The sequence below is a fragment of the Diadema antillarum genome, unplaced genomic scaffold (genome assembly GCF_040938485.1).
Source record: "Diadema antillarum isolate AM-2024a unplaced genomic scaffold, OU_Dant_1.0 seq00002488_RagTag, whole genome shotgun sequence".
NCBI lineage: Eukaryota > Metazoa > Echinodermata > Echinoidea > Diadematoida > Diadematidae > Diadema > Diadema antillarum.
This window is the reverse complement of record NW_027273093.1, coordinates 46,170-65,880: the sequence shown is the minus strand read 5'-3', so window position 1 is coordinate 65,880 and position 19,711 is coordinate 46,170. Positions and strand designations below refer to the sequence as shown.

The 19,711-nt window shown below is 37.4% G+C and overlaps 1 protein-coding gene across 1 annotated transcript in view; it reads right to left on the bottom strand.

Moving 5' to 3' along the window:
* Positions 1-580: 580 nt before the first annotated feature.
* The window catches only part of LOC139714873 (protein-tyrosine kinase 2-beta-like), a gene marked incomplete at its 3' end in the record, with an annotated part of 32,850 nt that continues 13,719 nt past the window's right edge, over positions 581-19,711 (bottom strand). Inside the window, exons 2-4 of the mRNA XM_071626522.1 lie at positions 12,497-12,718; positions 5,578-5,753; positions 581-668 (exon numbers count right to left, since the gene is read on the bottom strand). Of these exons, the coding sequence (XP_071482623.1) occupies positions 581-668; positions 5,578-5,753; positions 12,497-12,592 (360 nt within the window). The remainder of the gene's footprint in view (positions 669-5,577; positions 5,754-12,496; positions 12,719-19,711) is intronic.

Genomic DNA, 19,711 nt, shown 5'->3' with positions numbered 1-19,711 from the left:
TTTCTGACAAGACACTGCCCCTTTAAACTGCCACTAATCTTGCCTCCAGCAGTCAGGTTACACGGAAGTGTGGCTTAATATCACCTTGTTATGAAGGTATAAATTACACAAAGCAAGAGAAACATACGTAAAAGACTCTAGCTATACCTGACAGATCTGGCCTTGGAGTACATGGACCCTCAGATTCCATACAAAGTGAGCGATAAGATGTTTGACTTGATCAAACAAACAAATAAACAAACAAAAAACAAGTTTGCTTGTTTGTGTCAACTACAACAAAATATGCAACCACCACAGCCAGAGGAAATTCACTTAAAGTTTCCATCTGCAGAATCTTGAAACAAAAATAAGATTCAATATTTTATATAATTGATTTGTTGGGGGGGGGGGGGGAGGGTCCCATAAAAGTAAGGCATATGTTTGATACACACAGAACATACCAAAACGATGTGATAAATTGAATATATGGAACACAACCTAAAGCTTTTTTTTACATGCATACCTGCTTCTACAATAACTTGCAATAACTTGAACTACACAGGATAACTTCTGACCACATGCAAAAGGTTTAACAACTTACCTGATCATAGAAGTAGAAAAAAGAAACTTTATCTTTTTCCAGCAGCTCAGCATAGCTCTTGGGCAAGTATCGCACACGCAGCTCATATCTTAGAAAAGAAACATTTACAAGCATTTTACATTAAGAATGCTTCACATAGCTCATGATGTAATAAAGTGACTGCTTAGAATGTAGACATTACGTAATCATTCTTTCAAAATAAAATACAATATTGGATGTTATACTTTGCTGTTTGAACTATCCTTTCATACTTTTGTGGCTTTGGAGAACAAATGGATGAAAAACATAGTTGGCACACCAATTTGGTATAGTTGCTATATTGACATGATCACCTGTGGCTTGCAGCACCAGTGATCAATTAAAGTATGTATTTTAATGATAGCGTGCATACATTGTATGTCCTCCACATATCTTTACATACAGTGGTACATCTAATATACCCTAAACTTAACAGAGTTTAAGCTTGGATTTACTCTCTTTTGAGGTGAAATATGTTTGATAAATTCAAAGAATAGCCAGCAATACAACATGTCAGCAGCATTGTCAGAGAAGAATAATGAGTTTGGGTCGCAATATGCCATAAGATTCGCCATCCAGGCAACATAAGCCCAGTACAATAATGTGACAGATTAAGGGATTACAAATTGTCACAATAATTAAACACAAGAATGTGAACCAATATGACTTACAGTGTAGCTACTAATGTAAAAGTATGAAATATTGGCTGGCATTAAAGGGTGTGGACAGTTCTGGTTGAGGTGAGGATTTAGCTTTTAGCGTTCTGCGAGATATCCAGAAACCACTCTATGATATGTCAAAGAGCATGCAATTCTAAGGAGTATCAAAGTTTATTTGATGAAAATCGGTTTTGAAATGGCTGAGATATCCAAAAACAAGGTGAAACAAAGAGATCCTAATAAAAGGCATGGCCCTGTCACCTTTTATAATTATCACTTTTTAGGATATCTCAGCCATTTGAAAACCAATTTTCATCAAATAAACATTGAATTCTTCTTAAAATTACATGCTTTCATATTACATTTAAGGTTTCTCATTTTCTCACTTACGAATGTTCAAAACATGAATCCCCACCTCAACTAGTACTGTAGGGCAAGTCCAAGATAACACGCGCGTTACGTATGGGACATTCAGAGACTTTTATGACCTGAAAAATAGTGTTAATGGCTTTTGATAATATTAAACTTTATCATGGTGATTGATATCTAGGAGAAGTATAATCATGCAAAAAATGAAGAAAAATGACCTTCACAATTATATTCTAGAAGAGAAAATATGTGCCGTTACGTATGGGACCAGAAAAATTTTGTTTTTTTGAACATTTTTTTCAACCTCAAAACTCTCTGAAAGTATTTCATTCTACAACTTGTAACTCACTGTGATGAAAGTCACAACACTCAAGATTGTCACAGGTAAGTTTCGTGTCATTAGGTAAAAAGCTCTAATTACAGGTTCTAATTAAAGACAGACATGACGTGTTACGTATGGGACAGTTACGTATGGGACAGTTTGTCCCCCATTCATTTAGTGTGTGAAGAACCATGTTTATGGGTATTTTGCATAATTATTGAAGTAAAATCAGTTGAAACTACTCAAATACTGATCCAGATTGTCAAGGAAACAATATTCCCCAAATATTCACCATCCTAATCATATTCAATCATATTTTTATATTTTTATGACCAACCTGAGTATGCATGCCCTTTGTCCCCCATTCGTTTAGTGTGTGGAGAGACATGTTTATGGGTATTTTGCAAAATAATTTTGCAAAATACCCATAAACAAATTTTTGCATAATTATTGAAATGGAATCAGTTGAAACTACTCAAATACTGATCCAGATTGACAAGGGAACAATATTCCCCAGTCATCATAATCATATTTAATCATATTCTATATTTTTATGACAAACCTGAGTATGTATGCCCTATTTTTATCAGGATAGTTACTACTGAAAAATTGAATAGTTTAAAGTGTTTACTTCCATTGATGAAGGGCAGTTTGCCATTTCGTTTCAATAAAAAACAACTTGACACAAGAAATATTAATTTTTATAAACAAGCAATACCTGCTGCGTGGAACCCCAGTGATCGAGTAGATATATGATGTCTGTCTAGCAGTCAGGTCATTGATTCGAGTCACACCTCAGTATGTATACCCATGAATTTTGTCGTGGCTATCATTGAAACCTGAATAAGGACAATTTGTGTATCACTTGCAATAAAAAAAAAATCATTTTACTTTATATTTTTTTAAAATATTTATATCACAACCATTTCAAATTGGATCTCAATCACTAAACTTTGAATTCCTCTAGTCTTAGCATTGTATGCTCTTTAGTAATTCATATAATTGGTTTCCAATCATCTCATTAAATGTTGAAAACTGAATCCCCATTTCTACAAAAAACTACACCATCCCTTTAATGCTGATTTTTCATTGTGTACTTTGCCATTTTCCCCTCCCCCTTTCTGAAAATTGTTCAGTCAAGTACATGTATTGTTTAAAGTGTCTAACTCAAAAAGTAGCTACAATGTTGGGATGCTTTCTTCAGGATGATTGACCATTTGTGTACTGAGAGACCTTCCCAGCTAGCTACATGCATTCACATGCGTTATGTATGAGGAAGTCCCATACGTAACGCATTTGTCCCATACGTAACATTATTTCAATGCCTAATAAAAAATATTCCTTTTACTGTTTTTTCTTTTTTCTATAGTATTTAATTTCTCTAAACAATAAATTAGAACTTTCCAAAAGGGCATTAATATAACCTTAGCAATTTCAGAATAAACCTAAAAAAATGACCTCAATTTGTTACGTATGGGACATCTCATGATAGGACACGAGCTAATTTGCATAATCATTTGCATAATCCCTAAATTTTCATACCAAGTTAAACTATTTGATGAACTTCTTATGTCCACATATTAATCAAATATCATTTGCTTTCCTTTGAATTAATATGAATTTTTATAAATGTCCCATACGTAACGCTGTGTTTCATATTTATGCAAATGAAGCCCTTGAAATTTGCATAAATTTACGTAATATAATTTTTTCGTCCATGGAAATCAAAACTTCAACTCATAAGCTTCAAAATGATACCAAACATGTCAATATTGAGCAAAGATGAAATTTTCCCTTCTGAGGGGACCTTATCTTGGACTTGCCCTGTACAGTCCCTTTAATGGAGAGACCAAAATACCTTGCCTGACCCAGGGCCAGGACCACTGTGCACATGTTGAGAGCATGTGTAATATCATCCTGACAAGAATTGTAATCATAATACCCAGCCAATTCATGCCATTTGTAAATCACTATCCAACACTTCATTGTTTTGATAATGCAATCCTAAAGCTGCCGGTATTTGCAATATTACAAAATAACCACACCAGTATGGTAGTGTCCCAATGCACAGTTTCTGGTCAAATTGCACAGTTTATGCAGGGAGGTGGTCTCTTCCCACCTCCCTGGTACTGTAAACGTCAATATTTTCGCGCGATTAATTTTTCGCGCTGAGCGGCTCGAAAACGTAATCGCGGGTTCTTAAATTCGCGCTCCGCAGCAGGTTACTTTACTGTAGTACACATTCACTGCTTTCATCCAAAGCCTCTGCTACATAGCTTGCTATGCCAGCGTACGACAAGCGACGTAGTGAGCGGCTCGACTGCGAGTACAAGCACTCAAATACGTAGTACAGCTGTGACTCTAGTACCGTAGTCACAGGGGACTGTAGCATCGATGCGTGCGGTGCACACATGCATGCTACAGTACACAGCAATCTAGGGTATCGTCTCTTCGCACAGTACTAGTAGCGTAAACATGCCTGTACATTGTACTACGTAGCAGTATCATCGATGAAGCGCACACAATTCATCCCGTTCAAAATGTGCGTAGAAAATTGTGAAGATATATTCGCGCGTTTTTGAATTCGCGCTAGCCGAGCGTAGCGCGAAATCCGCGAAAATTAATGTACCGCGAAAATGTCCACGTTTACAGTATATGAATGACATCTGAGAACTGTGGCCATCTCGACAAGTTGATTGCCTTTCCACACATGCACATGGGTCGGGACAGGATGGGACATGGGAGTAGTATGGTTTGTTGTTTTTGTGTGCAAAATGCAACAGCATCATAATATTCTTGGCATTTGTATTTATAAAGGGTGTTGTGCATTTTTATTCAAACACTATACAGTGTACCTCATAAAGACTGTAACATATAATAGCATGATATATTCTTAACAGAGCAATAAGGCTACAGCGTAATCTTATTCTTTGCCACTTTAGCACAAACTAGAAGACTGAAATTTGATGCGATTATTTTTTTACACTTCTTGGATGGGCATGTTATGTAAAACAAACAACCTTTAAAACATGGGATCATATACAATACATTGGAGGTGATTTTTCTACAATTCAAAAGGTGGCATTTAATTTTAAAAGGATCTCTACTACCCCCAATAAAATGATAACATAGATCAATGATCTAAGTATTTTTTTTTTTTTCAGTGAAAAATAGTTCCTAACATAATTGTGCCAGGACTGACATAGTATTAATCGACTAGTCTAGTCTGTACAGTGGCCATTTACATGTATCACACAGGACATTTGATGCAGGGGGTTTGTGTGCACTGAACTGCCGGTAACTTCCTGTATGAAATCGATGTGATTTTTAGAGTCTTTAGTTACTTTAAATTTGGGCACTCTTTGGTTCAACTAGACAACAGTATTGCAATTTGAAGAGAGCAGAAAGATTTTTTAGGTCATGTCACCTCTTCATACTCTCTGATACGGAGTTTGCCCCTTGGTACCACAAAAGCAACACATTATACATCTACAGATTGTACATAGGGGGTGGAATCTACAGCTTCTGTTTTTTTGCAGTAATTGGATGACTGATGGTAGTAATGTTTTAATATAACATAATTTCCAAGTCTTCACGGATTAGTCTAGTCCTTCACATCTAATGCTTACTTCCACTCGATGGCAGGATGGTAGGCTTCATATTTCTTCTTGACTTGGCCAACGGTTAGGTCACGATGCAGCCAGTAGCACTCCTCAGACAGGGTGTGTTGGAGTCGAACAGCAAATGAGCTTTCGAAGGCACGCTCCCCTCGAGCCAGCTTACTAACCATAGCATGGATCACACTCTGTAAATAGACAGTCATGAAAATAAAGCTGTAACACTGTACATTTGTGGTTCTCCCCCAACCCCCCCCCCCCAAAAAAAAAAAAATGCATTAAAACTCACTTTTTACTGTAATGGCTAGAAGGAGACATGATATTGACATGTCAAATGAATGTACCGCTCATCATTTTGTTTGCCCTCTAGTCTGTTAAATCTGAAAACTTGACTGCATTAGCATTGCCTTTCATCATATTAGCAATCAACAATGAGACATGCACATGCACCAGGTCACATAGATGTCCTCATTTGACTTTTTTTTTTTATTGCTGGGTTTCACCTGGCTTAAATAAAACTTGAAAACTTTTTTTTTTGTCAGTTATGACAGTCTGCATATTTGTGACCGTGCACCTCAAAACGAACATAAAGTCGCACACACTGATTTTGCGTGAGGACTGAAAATAAGTGAAATGGGTCAACCTAGTCGAATTTGACTTTTTCATATTTTCTGAAAGAGCGGATCTTCTTTTACATTATGCTAAAATTTGGTATCATAAAACGGGCAGGAAAGTGTGTTTTTTTAGCAGTTTATCTCGAACATTTTTGGTAGAATAGTGCGATTAGGTGTGTTTTTAGAATCCCTTTTTCATTTCTGAAAAACCTTGTCCACACTCTTCACTTTCAACTCTAATAACTTTTGAAAGGATAGTGCTACTGCTTTGAATGTTGGCATTAATCATGGACAGAATGTGTTAATGAGGCCTGCTTAATTTCAGTTTAATCTGATAATCCCTTCATTGTTGTTACTCTGGTAGTTTACTTCCTGCTTTTTGTCCCATTCATCCAACAGCCAGCACGGTTTGGTAAAGATTAAGCGCTTGAATAGACACTGTACCTCTTTTCTCAGTTCACACTTTTCCTGAGTTTGTGCTTTCTTTCCAATATTTAGATCTGTAAAGAGTCCATTTGATTCGAGTTATACATCATTTTAAAGCTTAAAGTCTGCTCTTTCAGAATATGGTCGTAACTAAAAATTCATGTCTGGAGACTTTTTGTTTGTTTTGAGGTGCAGGGTCACTTTTCGTGTAATTGGCTGTTTCAACTGATAAGTGGGTACAATAGCTGATTAGCGAATAACCTTGTAACTGACAGGTGTGATCTCTGACAAAGAATGTCAAATCAAGTGTTTATGACAATGTTAGATGAAAAGTGCATTTCTCATGCATTACAGTGGTGCTGATTCATTTATTTGTATTGAGCCTTGAGATTTATTTTGAAGACCCACACTATCTTCTATTACTAGGTGATCTAGATGATTAAAAATACTATTGCTATTGTCATTTCTTATTCAACCAGTGATAAAAAATATTTAAAAAAAATCTGAACATCATTGATATAATAAAAACCTTGATGTATTACTTGTACATAGCAGCAGTCATCAAAAGAGCGAATGAGACAGAACAGAAGGGATAGAGAAAATTAGAAGAGTTTCAGTGGGCTACAGCTCACTCACAAACATAAAGTTCTTAATCATGACATGTGAGTCATATGGTCTAAGAGTGAAATAAGACAAAACTGTGATGATCTTACCATATGATTTGGCTTACTAAATTTGAGGACATGTCAGCCAATACATTATAATAATCATTTCATTTATCAAAATAACAATATTCCATTAGTTCAGTATTAGCTCTAAATGCCACTATTACTGCATGCACCATGATACCAGTGTTCAATGGGGATGCTGGAAGTGTGTGTAAAAGCAGGGAAATAGATTTGTGGCTGCTTCCATACAAGTTTGGACATCAATTGTCTCCTTTCATGTAAAATCTTTCTCTTTATTCTCCCACAGCCTCCCGCTTGTAAAACAAAGCAACCTTTCCACACTACAGTATGTCTTGAATATAATTTTCTCTTGCAATCTCTTGGTTAGTACAACAGACAGTGTACAGTAGTCACGTGCTGGTGATTCATAGTTACGCTCTCTGTGATCGTTGTAGATTTGCAGAGCATGACTCAATGTATCCATTTTAATGAACACATGACTACATTGTAATCCAACTCTCTGCATTCTTCACATGTCCAGCAAACCTTGCAGAGTAGCCCAATCAACATCAAACTAACTGTGTTGTTTCAAATACATCTGATTTGCAAGTCGGAGTGACTCACAACCTGTCCAGCTTCAGCTACAATTGAATGTACTGCATCCATTGTAGAGTATCAAGCATTAATGAGTTTGTTTTTATGTGAATTTCACAATTTGTGCTTACCATATCAAGCTACAAATAAAAAGGAAAAACAAATAACAAAGAATGTCAAACACCTATCTGTACAGTATCTGTAAGTTCTTTAAAATTTGAATTGACTCTCTTCCGGTTCCACTGTTGATTTCATTGTTGATGAATTCAGAAACAGGCTGGATGTTGCCTTTAAAGGGGCTGTACATCAGGACTGGTTGAGGTGGGGATTCATGTTTTTTGCACGAATTCCTAAGTGAGATAATGAGAAACCTCTTATGAAATATGAAAGAGCATGTGATTTTAAGAAGAATTCAATGTTTATTTGATGAAAATTGGTTTTCAAATGGCTGAGATATCCAAAACAAGGCAATCGCCAAATTGTGTCTCGCCCATTCGCGTGCAAGGAATTAATATCTTTTATAACTCCCAGAAGTTAATTGACCTGCTTGTGACCTTTGACCTTGTAATGATCTTCAACACCCTAAGGGACATTTACCATCCAAGTTTGGTCACAAACGGACAAAGGGATCAAAAGTAATGAGCCATAATCGAAACGCGCCATAAAAACTTAACATTGGGCCCTAAAAATTTGTTGACCCCTTTCTGTGACCTTTGACCTTGTGATGACCTTTAACTCCCCAAAGGACATCTACCGTCCAAGTTTGGTCACAAACGGACATAGGGATCAAAAGTTATGAGCCACAATCAAAACGCGCCCTAAAAACATAACATTGGGCCCTAAAAGTTTGTTGACCCCTGTCTGTAACCTTTGACCTTGTGGTTACCTTCAACTTCCCAAGAGACATCTACCATCACCCAAGTTTGATTGCCATTGTAGCAACATGTGCTGAGTTACGTGTGATAAGAGAGTCTTGCAAGTAAACTTTAACGTATGACCTCAAATGACCTTTGACCTTATCATGTGACCTCTTACGGCACCATAACATGAAGGTACCCCCAGTGCATCCATCACCCAAGTCTGATTGCCATTGTAGCAACATGTGTCGAGTTACATGTGATAAGAGAGTCTTACAAGTAAACTTTAACGTATGACCTCAAATGACCTTTGACCTTATCCTGTGACCTCCAATGGCACCATGACATGAAGGTACCCCCAGTGCATCTATGACCCAAGTTAGGTTGTAATCAAAGCAACTTATGTGAAGTTATTTGTCAAAAGAGAGTCTTGCAGGTAAACTTTAACATAGAAAAGAGAGTCTTGCACATACTCTTTAATATATGACCTCAAATGACCTTTGACATCATCACATGAAGATACCCCTAGTGCTTCTATCACCCAAGTGTGGCTGCCATTGCTGTAACAGCTGCCAAGTTATGCATCATAAGAGAGTCTTGCAGGTAAACTTTAACATTTGTGAGGGACGACACCCGTTAAAGGGTGTGGACAGTTCTGGTCGAGGTGAGGGTTTAGCTTTTTAACGTTTTGTGAGATATTCAGAAACCACTCAATGAGATGTCAAAGAGCATGTAATTCTAAGGGGTATCAAAAGTTTATTTCATGAAAATCGGTTTTGAAATGGCTGAGATATCTAAGAATAAGGTGAAACAAAGAAATCCTAATAAAAGGCGTGGCCTGTCACCTTTTATTATTATCACTTTTTTTTAGTATCTCTGCCATTTAAAAAACAATTTCCATCGAATAAACGTTGAATCCTTCTTAAAATTACATACTCTTTCATATTTCATAAGAGGTTTCTCATTATCCCACTTAGGAATGTTCAAAACATAAATCCCCACCTCAGCCAGTACTGTACAATCCCTTTAATATAATGCTAATCAATGTATGAGGCAAAGAGTGTGGCTCAATAGACCAGTTCAATAACATATTCAAATTTTATGCATTATATGTTTTCATGCCCTTTGAGTACACACACTGAGTGGTAAGGGGCAATAAATACTCCCTATTCTTATTATCATCTTTATTATCACGATTTCCATTATTCTCATCATTTATACAATTTAGGTTGTTCCTAACAACCAAAAACATGCCCATGATAGCTCGAATGTACGGAAGGTAGATTCCAAGTATTAAAGTTTATTCCTCTTGAACAGTTTCAAGGTGAGCTTGTTACTACAGAGCCTATCTCGATGGAGAAGACTTGGCTGCTACTGGCGCGACTGATCAGCTGCTGCAACTCATGTGACTTGAAAGACACAAAATGGCTTAAAGTGAAAACATAGTTCTGGTAAGGGTTTGAGAACCCGTCTTGCACCATTTCATATTTGCTAGCAATATATCGAAAAAGTCTACCCAGAAACTTACCTGGCTGACGCAATTTGCCGGGATGATGAGTTGTTTCGGAGTATTTTGAGATAAAAAATGAAAGTTGGCATACCAACTTTTATTTCAGAAGGATCCAGGTTAACTGGGTCTCAGGGACAGCTCGGCCCTATTTCAGAAAATTTATACGCAGTTCATGATCGCCATATTCTATACATAGGCACACGTTCTAGGCGTGCTGAAGAGGTTCTTTGATGCACGCTTTGTATCAACTCGGCCAATAACTGCGATCAGCTAGAACGCGAAGTGCTCCCATAGTACAACACTTTACAATCCAGAGGGACAACTCGGCGCTGCCATCAAAGTGAGGCCGAATTGTCCCGGAGTCCAAGTTAGCCTGACCCCGATCAGGTAAGTTCTGAGATGCAAACATTTTTGGTTTAATATTTCACATTTTTTTGGTTACCCAAAGAATATGTTGATTACTACAGCGTTATTCCACACATTTCTTAGACATATGTGTACATTTTGGAGCAAAATTTCACAATTTTACAGGCGTACCAGAACTATGTTTTGCCTTTAAGCTCTAGCCGAACAGGTGAATCCTTGGAGACGTCCCAGATTGTCTCAAAAACATGGTGACAACTTATTCTTCTGGAAGTTGGGGAGACATCACCATGACATCTCTGGCAGGTTACCAATGGGTCTCCACAAGCTGGCAGAGACATCTCGGAGACCTGGTAGGCAAAATTAGTCCCCACGACTTGGCCACGACTAAAGAGACATCGCAGAGACGTCAATAGAGACCAGCTGGAGACCAGGAAATGTCTCTGAAAAAATTGAACATGCTCAATTCTCTCCGGACTCCCTAGAGACTAGGCTAGTCTCCAGGAGACATTGCAGGAAACGTCTCTATGACCACACCTGTGACAACTGAGATTTGAGTTGAATAAAAGGTAGCCACCTAGTCTCCAAGCCAATGAGATACCCACTTCGGACCCAAGGAAACATAAAGTGACTACATATTAAGTAAATTACCTACCATACAATTCTGTGCTACCTGAGAATTCCCTGAAATGCGGTCACTGAAATAGAGAACCAAGCTACTGAAGAAATGACTAACTCCTGGTTGTTCGCAATACCAAATACTACTCATTCATGCTGTCTACACTTGTTACCAACCACAGACAGATTTGAAACAAAATGCATTGATGCAGAATTCTGAAACATTCCTTCCCTTCTTTTTTTAGCAGGCTGCAAAGAGTAAATTTAAGTACCGGTTACATTGTCTTCTTGGATGGCTGAAAATACTGATATGATTTGAGGAGTTCAAAACACAGTCAAGGCAAGACAGTGATGACAAAACAATCTTGTTACACTGTAATCAACACATAAATGTACCTAATTACACAATTTCTTACATTGGAGTAATGACTTGCCACAAATGTATTGCTAACATTTCACATTCACCTGAATTTACGAACAGTTCCTTTTTCAATGCAGGATTCATGCATGGCTCTGTATCTTTTTTTAATGTCAGAAGTACATTCATGCTTGAAATGTTCAATTTAGTTACAAAGATCACTTTTGAGGCACACCACTTTGTCTTTGTTCTACCTTATATTTGCCTTCAGTGTTCCAGCTGAAAGAATAACAATACAGAAGTGCTGCATATTTCTACAATGTATATGACTCACTTTCCATTTCATTTTTTTTTTTTGCAGTCTATGCCAAAGAGAGATGTTTTTTAAACTGATTCTCTGCCAGGGAGGACACATTATATTGTGTCTTTTTTTTTCGGCATCATAAAGCCTAGTGGGTATGATAGTCCTTATTAATTGCAATGTTTACCACCAAGTCAAGTCTCACACAACATGAATGACTTGAGTGGTAGCTACGACACTGGTGGGTGAAGCAGGTTGGTACTCAGGAATGCAGACATCTCTATTTGATAGCCATAGGGGTGTTTTCATCCCAGATCACAGATAGTCAGAATGACATTGCCTTGCTGGTTCATTAGTGATCAACACTTGACATGTTTTAGCAAAATATAAAAAATAAATAAAAATAAAAATATTGACAAACACACAATTGATGTTTACAAGCTCTCTTCTACGAAAGATTGAAGGGAAAAAAAAAGAAAGATATAGTACTTAGCGTATGAATGCAAGGCAATTGGTCCATTACAGATGAAAACGTAGCTCAGGTGTACAATAGTCCAATATTAACAATAATACAAGTCACAAGAGATATACAATAATACAAGGGAGCTGGATAATACCTTACCTTCATATCTGTGGTCTCCATGCACTTGACTGAGTTGAAGTTTCCATTTGGCTGATAAACTTTCAGCATCATCTTCTCACCTGCCTTGGACGCCATGACTGGATGTCTGTTGGTTGGTTGTCTCTACCCTGATGTGTCGGTCTCCTCGGTGACTGTGCTCTCAATCTAGAGAGGGCAGCGTTCTGTTACTTGGTCAGCCATTACTCTCACTACTGCAACCATCTGACGAAAACAACGGAATACAGGACTTGAATTGAGATGACGACTACTCTCTGCACATTGTTCAATGGACTTCAACTTAGATATCCTGAAGGTAATAAAGAAATTCCCATTTTCATTGTTATTTTTGTTTTGGGTGCTGTTACTTTTTAAGCCCTGTACTTGGGCTTTCTTTCTATATGACTTTCTTGGTGAAATCATATTATTAATTTTTGTCGTTCTTACTCCTTTATTCACGATCAGGGTGGTGTATTTGTGCTTTCTTTTTGTTTTTTGTTTGGTGTTTTTGTTTTTGTTTTGTTTTTCGCTCGTTTTTGCTCGTGATTTCATGCCCCACTCCATATCCTTTCTGGTGGACAATGTCAACTGTATTGCACAAACTACCTGCCTGCACAAATGCCACAGAACTGTGCAAACACTATCAAATTAATTCGCCACTATAATGAGATTCTAAATCTAGTCATGAACATACATGTAACAGGCTTTATGCTAGACTATGAAATTAATATTATGCTAGAGAGTATCAAATAAATACACATGTACTAAACAGCACTGTACCAACTCTAAGGCACATCTTCAAAAATAAAACAGGTACTCTGCTTCACTGACATGTACAAAGTGAATAGACAGTTCTGATGCATGGTATGATTACGAGATAATCAGGTATGTATTTTGGTTAAAAACATATACATTTTCCAGACAAGCCTAATGTATCTATTTTCATTGCTTCCCGCAGAAAGTCTTTGAAATGGTTGTAAATATAAATTCATAAGAAATTGTGAGGTGCTGAGAGGCAACTGAGCGCAGTGGTTTACATTTTAACATGAAAATGTGCAGTGAATGATCAATCTGCCGTAAAACTACACGCAAATGCATACATGTACATACGTAAAAGTACAAACCATTACACCAGCATCACACACTCTACCCTAAATACACAACACAGTGACACACTAATCACTACATGACATGTCTAGCCAGCTCTCTCTGTCAAAAAAAAAAGGAAAATAAGCTGGCTCCACTGAAACTCTACCCTTTCTTTGACAAGTTTGTCTAAAAGGTAACTTCAATTGCCATTAACGGGGACAACAGAGTTCAAAGCTGCATGCAAGTTTGCATTTACGACATCATATTGATATGACTGTTCTGACATACATTATACTTTCATAAACAGCAAGTCTGCACTCATACAAGCAACACCTCAGCATGAATTACCGACTATCGGTGTCCTTCACAGCTGGTCATCAACAAGGTATAGTAAAACATATTAATTTCCATGGGTTTGTATTCATTTTTCTAGAAACCGTTACAAGACAAATTGGGTATTGGGTACTCTGCTTAGAATCAGGTAAGAAGTGCCCTGCCTGACACTATCCAAGGAAGCAGAGAGTACTGTATTAAGAATAATGAACAATACATGTATTACATTTTCTCCTTATAAGCAAAATGCTGTCCATCTTAAAGGACAAGTCCACCTTCATATACATAAGGATTGAGAGAATGCAGTGCTAGTAAAACACATCAGTGAAAGTTTAAGGAAAATTGGACAATCCGTTCAAAAGTTACAAATATTTTAAGTACCGGTATCTGCGCAGTCACTGCTGGAAGAAAAGACTACTACAGTGTATGATGTCACATGCGTATAAGTATATAAGGAAAATAAAAAGAGAATTTCACTAAACTTTGCTTTTTTAATAAAGTGCACATTTCTTCGACTTGATACTGACATGTATGTTAAGAGTAATATTATTCCCCTTGCCTTCTGAAAGAGAGAAGTCGAGTGTTCTTTCGTAATGCGAGAAAAATGGAAATACATTGAATTTTCTTTATTCTTTCTTTATTTCGTTGTACTCCTGTGACATCACAAGCTATACACTTTTGTAGTAGTCTTTTCATCCAGCCGTGACTGAGCACAAACTTCAAAAATTCATCACTTTTTAACGGATTGTCCGATTTTCCTCAAACTCTCACTGATGTGTTCTACTAATATTGCTGCATTCACTCAACCCACACAGGTCATGTCTATGAAGGTGAACTTGTCCTTTACATAAAACTCAAAATCAAACACTTCACATGCAACTAAGAGAAACAGTGTACAACACTGCATTCAATATGCAAGTTCATGGTGTACTGCAGTTTCATTCTGGGAAGAAAAAAACAAACTGATTTGTGTTACTCTGCAAAGGCAAGGGCAGCCAAGAGTGCTTCGTAAAAAAAAAAAAAAAATGCAAAGAAAGAGGAATATTGTAAACAAATACATTGCACTTGCATGCACAACATTTTTCAAATTCCAGTTTGAGTTTAATCTCACGTACATTTGAAAGAGACTCTTGAAATCTGAAATTCCCAGAGAGAGCTCCCTCAGTGTTTATCCAATCAGCAGGAGATATGAACACATTCTTCACATTTCTCAAATTTGTTCATAACTATAAGGGATCAGAGCTGATTTAGGAGCTGTCATGTGGAAGTACAATTGCCACATAACATCATTACTGTCATAACTCATAAACATCTACAATAATCCATTAAAAATTGAAGTCTGACATTAGCGTTGTAGCTTCTCTCTTTGTAGGATATAGCGGCCCCTCCTTGATCTGCACGGGTAGGGCAACAAACTTTTTTCTAGCTTAGACCGGGCCATGCTTCAGCAGTGACTGATATTGGCCTCTGCAAACATCCCATGTGAAACCCAGTATACACATAGGCCCGAATTCACGAAGGTGGTACAAATGAAACCATGGTTTAAACCATGGACAAAAACCATGGAGCGCCAAGTGTCGCACGGAATATTTCGTTACGAAATTGGTCATTTCGTCAACGAAATGACTGTTTCCTTAACGAAATTATCATTTCGTGGACGAAATGTTCATTTAGTTACAAAATGTTGTCATTTCGATACAAAATAATCATTTCCTCGACGAAATGACTGATTTTGTAACGAAATATTAAATACGACACTTGGCGCTCCATGGTTTTTGTCCATGGTTTAAACCATGGTTTAATTTGTACCACCTTCGTGAATTCGGGCCAATATGTACAAATTTTGTATTACACTGAAATATGTACACTTAGTTTACACATCAGTATCTACAACAACATGTACACATGCAATTTAATACTCAACAGACAAAACAGCAGTAAAGAATGACACAGCAGATTCACAATTTGTGCAAATTCATCACTGGAACAAACCTTAAATTGTTTGCTCTGCAAAATAATCTTCAGAGTTCAATGTCTGTGACACTGCCAATTCCAAGAAATAGGCAGCACTACTAACTAGAACATGCTTCTGTTGCACCATGCACACTATGAAACTTTGCATTTTGTTCCTTTGTCTCTCTTGACACATACAGTATTACACACACGTCCACTAACACACATAGTACAAGTGTATTTAGATGAATCCACACTGAGAGTACAGACCACAAAGTGGGGAAAACGAGTCTCTTTAGTTGCACAGCGGTGCATGTTTGAGTAGAAGCTGACAGCGCTCAATGCGACCACCAGCACAATGCCATCTTACTGAGTACCCAGTGGTAGTCCCACAAACCATGTTCTTTGTAGGTCCATGGTTCTACAGGGTGCTACCCTGCGGTAAATGTTAAGACTGCAATTTGCAATATCTATCCCATATTAGTTAAAAGGTAGCCTCTCTGGAAATGAAATGAAATCCCTGTGATGATTTCCATGGCTTTAGAAGATATTAATGAGGGGCAATAGAAGTGTTTCAAGCAAAATGTTTTTAAACAGTGATTTGTGGCTATGATTAATCGATGAAAACGAAACATAAAAAGTTTGTTACATTTAATTTTGTTGTATTAAAGTACACTTTGTTTCCACTACATTCCCTCTGTTGTGTCATCTGTTGCAAACACCAGTAGCCCGTTGGATAAAACTTACCATTGAATTTCAACGGTAAATACCGTCAAAATTAGGCGTCACAGCCAATCAGCATCAAGGATTATAAAATTTACCGCTAATTTGAAGACTTACCGCTAGAAAGGAGCGGTAAGTCCAGCGGTACCGGTATGGGTTTTATGCAACAGGGCCCAGGACTAACCATATGAGCAGATCATGAAAGTTTTGTGCACTTCCTTTTCTAAACTGTCACGTTCGGATACAGGGTGGTGCGATTCAATAAAAGCTGATACGTTTTTGTGTGTTAAGATGTTATATAAGGTCATGATTTGTCAGTTTCAAGTCACCAGATGTGTCATGGTCTGGTCTCCTATTCAGATATGATCTGATAGGATTGTCCTGTTTGAGTCCATGGTTGGGTCCCTATCTGACACGATCATTACAATCGGGGTCCCCTATTTGGGACTACCCGATATGTTCCAGTATGACCATTATGAACTGATGCATTCTGTTGAGATAAAATACAATGTCTTTCACACTCAGGATTGAGAGCAATCACCATTTGAGTTACGATTAGACCCTGCTGGGTACATGCAATATACAGCCCCACTGACCATGAATGTCATTGTTTCTTAAACTTCTTCAGAGTAAACATTACAATCCACAACCAATGATGATGGCAGGAGTTGAGGACGACAATGTGACATGTGCAGCACTACTGTATGTTTACATCACCAGAGAGCAAGAACGTGGATGAGCAGGAGCCAGACCATTTTTTCTTGTATGAATACGTTCTATCATCCTAGCAATAATACCACACAAGTTTGGTGAAACATGATGATGCACTCTCAAGAAGATACAAAGGTGAAAATTGAATTGAAGGCATGTTCTGAAGTTCTTCACTAGAATCACTCTGCTTCTGGCCTAATTGTCCAAAAGGCTATTGACTTGTCTCTGACTCCTTTCAGGCTAATTACACTTATCCATCAGCTCAGAGGTTTACAGAAAGCCTAGGTTGAGTACCAGTATTCCTCCGCCTACAGCATACTTGCCAACTTTATCAATTTTGAGAGATTTCAGTAGCCTACCAATCTTTTAGAGAAATCTACTGTTTTTTATCATCTGTCACTCAACCGAAAGATTAAGCAAATTAAGATGAAAATAATAGTTAATATACAGTGCACATGCCAAATATACAGCACCCTCATGAACAAAAGCAAGCTAGCTAGCGTATAAGCAGTAGCAGATGTTGGCTATAAAGGCCCCTATCACATCACGAGAATGCTACAGACCAGTGCAGCAATGGTACAAGTACCATTTACATGTGTGCAATGTATTCACATCAGTGTCAATTGTGCACTGCATGTAATGATTCCAGGATTTATTAAAGCATAGTAGTAGGGACAAGCTGTCCAAGGTCTGGCTATCCTGGGGTCAAGGTGTTCAACCCCCACTGGTAATACATGCATGCAATAATATTAACATATGTATTGTAATATACTGTGTATTGATATTAACTGGTAGTTGCGGTATTTTGGAACCAATGTTACACTTGCAAAGCAATTTTGTGTCACAAAAGTTGTCTCTTAACTTAAGTTTGGGGGCATAATCAGGCTTTTGAAATGCATTTAGTTCAAACACTTCCTAACTCAGCTGGATACAATGATGTCTCAGATGCAAATTCAAAATGCATGAAAAGATGTGTTTACAATCACTAATTCTCTAGAACACATTTTTAATGGGAAAGCATAAGATCAATGCAAATCGCATTCATGTTTGTTGATTCTTCTATGTGACCAAAACAGGGAATAATAAATGCAAATCACATTAACAAAATAATCAAACCTACATTTCCAGACTCAGAAATAAGATCATCATATGATTTATCAATAATTGAGAAAATCACACAAACATTATTTTTATTTGTTTTTCATTTATTTTGTGTGTTTGTTGATTGCATTTCTTGCATCCTTATCCTAGTGGGACACATGTATGGTATAACCGTGATCTGTCAACAGTCCATTTACGGTCATTTGTAAAGTTTTCATTGCCAGCGAGTGCTGTGCACCTCCTTGGGCTACACAGTAAAGACACACATGTTGAACAAGATGTTTACGATTCCTCTATTTAGCTGTTTGATTGTTCTTTAATATTCATTTCTCTCACTGTTTTATTTAAGCATTTCTTTAAATTCCATCAAAAGAGTGCAGCAGATCATTAAATTTCACTCAGTTTGAAGAATGTAAAAACCCTCCTACACCCTCCTCTTTCTGTCCATCTCCATGGACTTTATATTACTGCACAGTGAAGATGCACATGCAGAAAAAGAGGTGACAGATACCACAAATCTAGCCTTTAACATTGTCCATGAATATTCATTTTCTTATGTTTTGATTGAAAATGTTCCTAATATCCCCCCCCCCCAAAAAAAAAAAAAAAATATATATATATATATGTATGCACCAGATCATTGTATTTCAGTTCTACAAATGCAAAACAACAACAACAACTATACACTCTTTTATCTCCATTCCCATTCATACACAGTGAAGATGCAAACACAGAAAAAGAGAAGAAACTACAATTCAGCCACTTGCAATGTCCTTGGATGTTCAACTTTCTTGCTTTTTTTTGTTGAAAATTTTCCAAACATTCCTTCCAAAAGAGCACACCAGATTGTTGACTTTTAGTTCTAAAAATGCAAAATCTCTCTCTTGTGGGAGGGGTAAATTCCCTCTCTGACACCCGCCCCCCCCCCCCACCCCCCCCACCCCCCCCCCCCCCCCAAAAAAAAGGAAAAATATTGAACATTATCATTTTTGCTCCCTGTAAGAATATTCCTGCATGCATAGTATGACCATGTCTATGGCACATAAATTGTAACTTACCGTGGTATGTTGTCCTTCACCCTATATGTGGTCATGTTAATTCATTTTTGGTCTTACACTGTTGCAAAAATTTCTGTGATGTCTTAATTATCTAGTAATCTCATCAATTTATAGTCATTAAAATAGGACCTCTATGTACACTGAAATGCAACTATCTACTTCTAAATTTTCCTGCTCTGAGGCAAGGCCCCCTCCAAGACCCTTCCCCTGCTCTGTCGCTTCGCTCCCTTGCCTTAATTCTACTGCTTTC